The 10,620-nt window shown below is 30.7% G+C and overlaps 2 protein-coding genes across 2 annotated transcripts in view; one reads left to right on the top strand and one right to left on the bottom strand.

Moving 5' to 3' along the window:
* Nucleotides 1-6,779: 6,779 nt before the first annotated feature.
* Nucleotides 6,780-8,399, top strand: LOC103309538 (protein ANTAGONIST OF LIKE HETEROCHROMATIN PROTEIN 1-like). The gene is made up of 2 exons (XM_008185173.3): nucleotides 6,780-7,105; nucleotides 7,487-8,399. Exons 1-2 carry the CDS (start codon nucleotides 6,780-6,782, stop codon nucleotides 8,397-8,399), a joined length of 1,239 nt encoding a protein of 412 aa, XP_008183395.1.
* A 220-nt stretch (nucleotides 8,400-8,619) lies between these two features.
* LOC103309537 (transcription factor Adf-1-like) overlaps nucleotides 8,620-10,620 on the bottom strand; it is a 2,657-nt gene continuing 656 nt past the window's right edge. The window contains exons 2-3 of the mRNA XM_008185172.1: nucleotides 9,253-9,409; nucleotides 8,620-9,148 (exon numbers count right to left, since the gene is read on the bottom strand). Of these exons, the coding sequence (XP_008183394.1) occupies nucleotides 8,620-9,148; nucleotides 9,253-9,409 (686 nt within the window). The remainder of the gene's footprint in view (nucleotides 9,149-9,252; nucleotides 9,410-10,620) is intronic.

The following is a 10,620-nucleotide window of genomic DNA, read 5'->3' on the forward strand; positions in this document are numbered from 1 at the left end:
ATTTCAATTTTCGGTGAAGCTAAAATCAAAAAATCAAAAATGTGAGAAAGTCGATTTCAAGTATGACGAATTCAAATCTGTTTTCAGAATTCTTATCGCTTCATTAGGTCAATTGGTATCTTCGGCAAAAGACCCGTCTAAAATACTATGTCATGCATGTGTTCGACGAAAACAGAAAATCACGGTATCGAATCCCCTTAACATAACATTATATTGTACAAGAAGTAAATGTTTTATCTTAATGATTGGCTTAATTTAGAAAGTAGTACAAATGAAGCTATTTACAGAATTTATTATTTGATTTATCACGTAATATATTGTAAAAACACAAATGAAAACTGTATGACGGGTGCAAAAACACGTTCAAGAGAAATTCAGTAGTGAGTCGTGAGTACTCGTGACAGTCCAAACATAAACATCAAAGAGCATTTTCCAATGTCCTGCTGGTAAATAAATTAAAATACACAAAACAAGCTTTGATGAAAACTTATATATTATTAACTATTTTATGATAAATTATACAATATTACATAGTTATATTATATTTTCTATTCCAGGGAGTGTTAAACATTTTTATGCAGTGGGCCTCATATTATTTTCTAAAAATTTCGCGGGCCGCATTCATAGTAAAAACATGCATGTAGGTATTTTATACGAAAATTCCGTTTTTATTATTATTAAATTCCGTTTTTATTATTATAATGATAATATTTTAAATTGTCATATTTATATTTTGAATTACAAATCATTTATTCTATTTTTAGTGAGAATGTGAGATAATATCGACACTGTTTTTTAAAAACTAATTTTTCTATATTTGGTTGTATATGAGACGATAAAATCATTAGTGAATTTTCCAAGTTCTAGCTTTCGATTTAACAATTTTCATTTGTGAAAAAATATGCCCATAATTGTAAGCACAGGTACTATAAAAGAGAGACATAATTTTGTAATGTGTGGTTTCGAAAATAAGGATTGTCTCAATGTCAATATATTTTGAATGAAAATTGGTACTTCAACGCAGTTATTATATATTTTTTTTTTAATACTATACTGTTCTGTAAATCAATAATATCTTAATTTGCATATTTTCTGGGACATCGTCAATAATTGATAATGAAAATGAGAAAATGCAAAACAAATTAAAGAACTTTTCATTAGTTTTGAAATCAAAGAGCCTTGAATGAAACTATATATATATCTACAATGATTATTAGGTAGGGGTACTATATAGGTGTCATAATAATATTGTAATAATACAATAATAGTTGATCGATCATCGAATCGCGTTATATTACATTTTCAAAACTTTTTATAACACTATCTGCGGGTAAATGTGCAGCATACGCAAATATCCGTACAAAATATTCGACTTTCCCTGCAGGGGGACGACAACAAGCTCGAAAATATGGTCGACGAGAAAATATTTGAATTCGATGATACATAGTATAATGTCACGTCGGTGGAACACGTTCGGACTGCACCAAACTCTATATGTCGGACGGCGAGCGTTTCTCTGGGAACCAATACCATGACCTATAACGCCGACCGAAAATTACAATTTATAATATATTATTATTGTCGTATTAGAGCGACACATTAACATAATAATAATAATAATAATAATAATATGATACAATACACGGTATTGTACGATCGGCATAGTCGATCGCGCGGTGTCGAGACGATGTCCCACCGACCGGGTTGGACTATTGAGCTTTTTCTTCTGCTCGCGATCCGACCGGGCCGAGGATAAGTTTTTGTTCAGGCCGCGGACCGAATGCGTGCCAATAAGTTTTTCAGTAATACGATATTGATGGAATATGGGTACGGGAAATACACCGTAGGCTTTTTATGGTATCCGTTGTTGTATACAGGATGATTCACCAAGCATTCTCACCCCGTTTTTTCCACGAGTAATGAATTTTTAAATATACTCAAATACCGCATAGACTCAAACCCGTGATTTTTTTTCGTACTACCTAACGAGTGTCCTGCGTACTCTGTAGCGATACAAACTTCTGTTTTTTTAAACGATTACCCCGCCTTTTTGCAGATTATAAATTATTTTGTGGATGATTTTTTTGAAAACGTTGGTGTACCTATAATCAACAATTTGGGTGAGTAGTTCTCCGTGTCTAAAATGTTTGAATTATAGATAGTAGCCTTTAAAAATGGTTATACAAAAATATAAAATAGACGTTAAATTTGATCTAGTATATTCTGTTGTAGTTGGCTATTTTTATAAATTATTAATATTGATGATTAAAACTTTCAAATCACCATAGCACCCACATCTTAAAAACCTATTACCATCGACTTTTTAATTCTTAGAACGCAAAGTTGAACTACTCAAAAACTACTCGTATGAAATTTGATTCTGATTACTGATACGTCAAAACTTTCACAACAATTATCCACCTCCATAAATTTACAATTGAAAAGGGGTGTATTAATTTGAAAAAAAGTTTGTATCTCTACAGGACCTTTAAGTAGTACAAACAATTTCAAGAATTTAAAAATATATGTTGCTAAAGTCCTATGTTAAAATATTCCAAAAATCAGATTTTGAGTAACTGCAATGCACTATTGAAGGAATAAAGGGGTGAGCTATATTCGTGAATCGCCCTGTATACACTCGGTCAACTTTCGGCACTTGCATAATCGAATATGAATCATAATCGAATGTTTGCTCGGTATACACACGCGATGGCCTTACCACGAAACGCCGTTTTTATCGCTTATAATATTATACATATTTTATACCTACTCCAAATGCCGGATTTCGTATTTTTGTCTCTTTGACCAGCCACGCGTGATTTACATCAGGTTTACACGGTCATAATTTATTTATTTAAGGGGAATACTGCAGAGGTAGGTATTCAAAGTTTTTCATCCTGCGCGGCTCTTTTGTGAGTTCACAGTATTTCGACGGCTCCCAAATTGTTAAGAAAAAAATTGAAACAATACGCGGATACAATACGGGTGATAATAATAATAATAATTACTTTAGCACTATATAGGAATAAAACTAATTCAAATGGTCGCGTATGTCTTTCGGTATTCATAATCCCTATAATGATTATAAATAATATTTATATTAATTATGCCTATATTATTACCTACATTGAATTTGGTTTCCGGTTCTTTGACGCGACTCCCTTCGCTGACTCCTGGGAGCCTCAACTCACAGTTTAAATACCTCTTACCTGTAGAGACTTCCAACCGTCAACTCGCTCAATATTATTCAGTAGAAATCGTTTCAAAAAGAAGTGCGATCACTGGATGGTTTCTTCTCTCACCCTATTCATGTTTAAATTTATTGTAGCACATATTCTTATTATGCCCTTGTGTATAGATGGTATACTCTCTAATAGAAAAAAAAATAAATCGTTTGGCACCGGTTGGTAGTGACATATACCGGGTTTAATGACCTAAAATAATATTAAAGGCCCCCGTGCAACTTCCATGTTTTATATGCTAATTCTTATCGGTTATTATAAAATTCTTAGGATGACCATTCCGAATATTGTATAATGGCGTTTATTTTTGGTGAATTTAGAACAATATTTTATAAACGCGGGCCATATAATCGACGGTTTATGACAAGAATAAATTTAAAGATATTATTGCAAAATATTAAACAATCAGTGTCAAATCATATGGCTATTAATAATATAAGTTCAAAAACAAACTTTGAAAAAGTAGACACGAAAATACACCGCACTATTTTTATTAAAAAAAAAAAACATGTTACAAACTTAAATTACGGATTTATGTTAATATTATATAATAATAACACTAATAAATATTAATAATAATAATATGAACCTAATTAAAATGCAATTAACTTTTTAAAAATGTACCCACATAATTACAGTAAATATTTTGTGATTAAAATCTAATAGAACGTACCATAGAGTAGGTACTATGGTCTATGAATGTGTATATAACTTTTGTTTTAAAATTTTCGTTGTTATTACTATTGGTTATTATGACCTATTTTCCCCGGTCCCTCGAATGTCATTATAAACGATTTTCATACTGTTTGTTATATTATATAGCAACGGATCCGAGACATACGGCCTTTCGAGATTATCGTTTTTCCAATACATTCTACCGCCCGCCCCCAATAAACAATTATGTAGATTCAATATTTTATCAACGACCACGAATATTCATATTTTTACCTTTTTTTTTCTACCAACCCTTAATTTTTTCCATCCGACGACGGTGCCAGGTGTCCACGTAATACTGGCGAAAACCAACAAGAACTAATCTGCCTTTAATACATAGATCAAGAAATACATTATAGAAATAAATAAATTCATTATTTCTGTTATTTTAATTTTGATTTGAATGGAAGCGTTTATATTTTTATAATATATTTTACACTGGCTGCGGGAAATTACAAATCGAAGAAACATTATTAATCTTATGTTATTTGTTACCCTTAGTTAATTTTCCTCACAGGATCGACGACGTGTTGTTTTATTTTTAAATTAGAAAACCGTTTTTTAATTATATTTACTCCTATTGCACGTGTGTGTCAATTGAAATTTAATAAATTAAAAAAATGAATAAAAAAAATGGATATAAACATAGATAGGTACTGCCTACTATACATAGATACTGCAAACAAAGTGCCAAAATATTAATTATAAAAAACGTATGTATGTGGTCGTCCGATAGTCGACCGGCACCTCGTCGTCCGCGGTCACATAAATAATATAATATTTTCTCGGATGCTCGCGGTTTGTTACATCTGGGCCAGCAGCAGTGTGCGTGATGTGAACGTTGTAACTTTAGTAAGTATAAAAAAACATCAATGACATGACGTTGCATGCATGAATATAATAGGTATAATATATATATGTACACGTTTATAGGTTTATGACGAGGCAGCGTCGCAGCGACTATTAGGGCAGCTTAATTACCTATTCCTATGCTATCGTCAACTCGTGATCGGGGTGCGTATTGCTCGGCATATTCCCGTGCGGTGGTTTACTTTTTCCGTTTTTTATCTTATTTTTTTTTTTCACACAAACGTGTACGGATAAAACGCGGTATAGTAGGTATATCATATACCACGCGTAGTCGTATACCACCTACCGTCGATACCCAACGAGGCCAACCCGAGCTCGGTGGCGAGAAACATTATTGACGAATCGCGGCGTGTGATTCGTGGAATTTTGAAATAGCCAATTCAAAATGTCATACGCGGCGGCAAGACGTCTGCACATAATATTAATAATAATAATAATAATAATAATATAATACGTGCCAAAAGTATCTCTCTGCTGCAATTTGCGGTGTTCCCAAATAATGTAATACGCGTATAGTATTGTATTACTGCAGCAGCGGAATATATACGAACAAATCTGCGCATAAAACGTAGTGACATTAACGTCGAGAGATTTTTCTTGCCCTACTCCGCGGGTATAGCGAACGGATGCGAAGTGTAGCTGCAGTGTTCGAGGTCTTAGCCTAGGTGGTTGGTTTTTGGGCGGGATCGCATAGTTGCAGAGCGTATAAATTCAAAATGAGTTCATTATATTATGCAATTCCGTTGTTCGAGAATAAGTTCCCAGTGTGTATATGTCATACGCCGGCGGTGTGTTGTTAATCAACAGTGGCGTATTAATGATTTTTCTCGTTTCGTGCGGCAATGGTGTAATCACTAATTAGGTATGAGGAATAATTGTACGAGTCCTCTATTTAAACAGTTTTAATTATATTATTATGTGTAGCTAAATAATTAGTCGATGACTTTAAACAATCCCAATGAAACATAAGTATTATATCAAAAATTCAAATGCATAATCTTTTGTAAAGATATTATTTTAATTTCGAATGTCGACAAAATTGGATATTTAAAAAGAAAAAAATGTTTTTCATTTATTTTGTTGTAGCTCAAATAATATTGATCGTAGGAACTTGAAACTTTTGATTACCACACGTGCAGTTGTTAATAACAGTTAGTGATATTATATGAATTAATATTAAAATAATTAAAATATATCTATTATCTATATTAGGTAGGTATATGCTTTTTGATTTTGCCAAAAATTAGTACAACCCACCGCGATATTACTAATAGAAAGATAATTACTGTAATACAAATTTAAATATATAGTAAAATATCTTTTGGAAAATAAGCTGACAGATCGACTCGTTTATCATAAATTCAAATTTAACACATCCATTACAGTGACCTATACCCAGTGACCAGGTATACATTTGTGCACACCCACCATATGGCATAGCCTTTTCTCCGTTTTTTTCCCTATATTATAAACTTGAGAAAATATGTATTTAGTTCCCAAGAAATATAATATAATACATTTCATGGTTTTGACGAGGGTGGGTAGTGGAATACAACCACCCCTCCATCGCCCATAAATACACCACTGATTGTGATACATTATTTGAAAGTAATCTTTGCACTCGAAAAGTAACTCTGATTCGGATGTATCGGTTTGAATCGCGTTTGTTTGTTTTTGTCGTACACGACACGGTCGATGGCGGTTTTACGTAATGTCTTACGGAAACCATACTGTGAAGATAAAAAAAAACATGACCTTTTATGAATGCCAACAGCTGTGGATTTCTAAAGGTGCGGTTTCGTTTCTGCAGTTGACTGCAGCAGTGACTGCAAGCACCTGCTGCAGCGACCGTCGCATGCAGCAGAACTGTTTTTGTTTTTGCAGTCAACTGCACGCAGTAAAATATTTTAAACGTTCATTTAGATTAATTTAGTACGTCACCAACTATTCACCATGGAAGACGTGACATCCTTGGTTGTTCAACATTTAATTGAAGAAGAGGAACGCGATGAACAAATTATAAGTTTACTGTTCCTAAAAAACAGCAAAAGACAAAAAGTGCATGATATGTTTATATCCAGGCGTGAGGAAGGGGCGTTTCAAAACCTAATTTCCAAACATCTGATTGATGACGAAACCAAATTTCATAACTATTTTAGATTAACCAAACATCAATTTGATTTTGTATTATCTGCTATTGCAAAGGATGTATTTAAAGCACCTACAACCACGGTTAAATTTCCAATAACACCGAAGGAAAAACTAGCTGTAACATTAAGGTTAGTAATTATTATCTATAAAATATATTCATAAAATAATAACACATATTATTAAATTGTAAAAGTTAATAATTATTAAAACGTTAAACTTTTTTTTTAAATTTAAGGGAGATTTTTTATGAAAATACAAATATACCTACTAAAAATAACAATAAAAAATATAGCAATATTATTTTTTATAATAAATTATATAAAGTATATTAATACTTATTATACCTAAACTTACTAAAAACAATTTAATGCCAATTAATGCTAATTATTATATAAGATAAAATTAGATAAGTACACATGTTATTTATTAAATTATAAAAATAAGTAATTATGTAGTTTAATTATAGTTATAAAGAATATAAAAATGAACACAAATTACTTAATTTGTAGGTACTTGGCAACTGGCGAATCGTATAGATCATTGGCTTTCAATTTTCGAATTTCACATTGCGAAATATCAAATATTGTAAAAGAAGTACTAAAAGCTATATGTGAAAATCTTATGCCTGTTCTTTTACCACCACCAACTGAAAATGATTTTAAAACACGAGCATCAGAATTTTGGGAGAGGTGGAATTTTCCAAACTGTGTTGGAGCTATAGACGGGAAACATGTACGTGTTATGTGTCCAGACAAAACAGGATCCCTCTACTTCAATTATAAAAATTATTTTTCTGTTGTGTTGTTAGCGATTGTTGACGCCAAGTATAAATTTTTAGCAATAGACGTCGGGTCTTATGGGAAAGAGGGCGACAGTGGTATTTTTTCAAAATCTGTCATGGGACAACGGATCTATACAGAGAAATTTGGGTTACCTTCTGAGGATATTCAACTTCCTGGTTCTGACAAATGTTTACCCTATGTTATAGTTGGAGATGAGGCATTCAGGTTACATAAACGTATTATGAAACCTTTTAACAGAGCACAAGCTAAAGCCGATTTCGAAAAAAGTGTTTTTAATTATCGTTTATCTCGAGCTAGGAGAGTTTCTGAAAATGCTTTTGGTTTGTTAAGCCAAATTTTTAGAGTATTTTATACACCAATCGCAATAAAACCAGAAACATGCGATTTATTAATTACTGCCACATGTTGCTTGCATAATCTGATTCGCGATGGATACGAAGCAACAAATACACAAATTGGACATCAAGAATTAACCAACATGCAGACAACTATGCAACCATTGGCAAGATTTGGAGGATATGGAAACGTGGAAGGTTTTGAAGTACGAGATGCCTTTAAATGTTTCTTCAACGGAGAAGGAAAAGTGAATTGGCAAAACCATGTAGTTTCGAGAACCTAATGTGATTATATAATAATTATACTTATTACCTTGTAATTGTTTGTACTTATTACCAATGTTTATATTTATTACCTTTTAAATTGTAAAATAATATACTTCATCATATTAGTATCTGGAGTTTATTATAATAAATACAAAATTGAGTACCTATTATAAATAAAAATATTAACAAATGCTCTTTTTTTTTAAGTAAAATAAAAATGTTTTAATATTTTTATGCTTATAATTGATAATATCCTTGTTGTTGGTGTGCTGCAGGTGGATAACTTTCGAAAGAAGTAGGATTAAAAGTTTGAATGGTTGCGTTATCTATCTGTCTTGGAGGTTGAGAATAAGCTAACTGTTGATGTTCATTTTGAATATTTTTCATTTCCAGGTTACTAAGTATTTGAAGGTGTTGCATCTTCGCTTCAGCTCTTAATGATGGCGGCAGGCGTTTAACTGACATTGCTATGCTTTTATAAAAAGTGTCTATATCATCTTCCTCGCAATACATCTTCTTGTTGTTTAACGTCTCAATAAGTTTTATTCTTGCATCTTTATTCTCAATTAGTAAATCAGAAACTCTATCAAATTTTGTTTTTTTTGTTTTAGAAGTTGTAGGAGGCGAGTGTACTGTTTGATGAGAATCGTTGAGAGACGTGCTGGATTCCATAATATTTTGATTCTCAGTTAAATTATCATCATCATTATCAGTAATATTTACGTCTTCGTCTTCTTGTTCAATATTAGGAATATTAGATAAAGATCTGTAAAGAAGTAAAAATTAATTTAATATTATAGTAATAGATAATACTCTAATTAAATATAATTTTTTCCTATACTTTTAAATTATATTTATTTTTATACTGACCTTCTTTCTTCGGAAACATGAGTAAGAAATGATAAATTTGTAAGCAGGGGCCAAATCTTTGTTCTGCGAGCCGCAGACCCGGTTCCTAATTTCCCTTCTCTTTTGAGCCGCTTGTAATGGTCCCTTATAGATCGCCACCTCTTTTTACAATCTTCGTCTATATAAATAAAAAAAAATATAGGTAACAACAAATACATTAATATTGTTAAATTACGTATTTCGTGAGGATTATTTTATATATAATTAATAATTAAAAAAAAATTACATTTGGAAATGTCATTGTGTGTATAAAATATAACAATATACTCTAAAAGTTTCATATATCTACGAATGATATTTTTAAATTACATAAAAATAACTAAAATCGTTATTCTTGGTTTAAATATGTAATTTCGTCCAAATTTGAATTTAAAATGACTGTAAAAAATAACTGTGTTTATATATTTTTTAGGTGTTTTGGTTACAGTATGAACTATTTATGAGAATCTTTGATTTAAATTTTCAATCCTTAGTTATAAGAAATGAACATTTTATAATTTTTTAATTACAAACTATGTAATACAAAGATTGATAATTTTTATCAAAATTCAAACTTTAAATTCTTATAAAAAAAAAATTGTGCTTATGTATTTTTAATATTTGTTAACTGCTGTAGTAACAATATATCAGGAGCCTTGGATTAAATTTTGCACTGTTTGTCACCCAACAAATAAAATACTATTGACAATTTTATTATAGAAAAAAAAAACTAAAAAATTTGAAAAATGAAAATGTCCGTAAATAGCTCAAAATGAGTCAAAATATTTTCAAAATTTAATGGTGTAAAAAATATGAAAACATAAACATTCAATTAAATTTTCATCTATTTACAGTTATTCGTTTTTGAATTACAACAAAATAAGAAAATTGCTACATAAGAAATCGAGTGAATATCCAATATTGTAACAATATGAAATTCAAACGCTCATAAAAATTTAATTTGACTTTTTTGTAGATATTTTTTTTTTTTTGATAAAAGTAGACAAACTTATGAGAAATCTTGTATTACATTTTAAAATCTTAGATTTAAAAAAAAATCATTTTTATGAATTTCTAACTCAAATAATTTGCAAATTTTCGTCATTTTTACATATTTTGTCAAAATTCAAACTTTAAATGCTTATAAAAATAAATCGTGACTACGAATTTTAATATTTTTCAACTACCATTGCAACAACGTAGTAGGAGCCTTGTATTGATAGTATGGTGTATAGAAAATTCTAATATAAACAATCAGTTTAAGTATCATCACAATTTTAGATTCATTTAAATGTATAGAGTTTTGAGATTTTTTTGTAGATATTTTGCTATTATGTGTTCACGATTTTT

This window comes from Acyrthosiphon pisum, chromosome A2 (assembly GCF_005508785.2).
Source record: "Acyrthosiphon pisum isolate AL4f chromosome A2, pea_aphid_22Mar2018_4r6ur, whole genome shotgun sequence".
Taxonomy (NCBI): Eukaryota; Metazoa; Arthropoda; class Insecta; order Hemiptera; family Aphididae; genus Acyrthosiphon; species Acyrthosiphon pisum.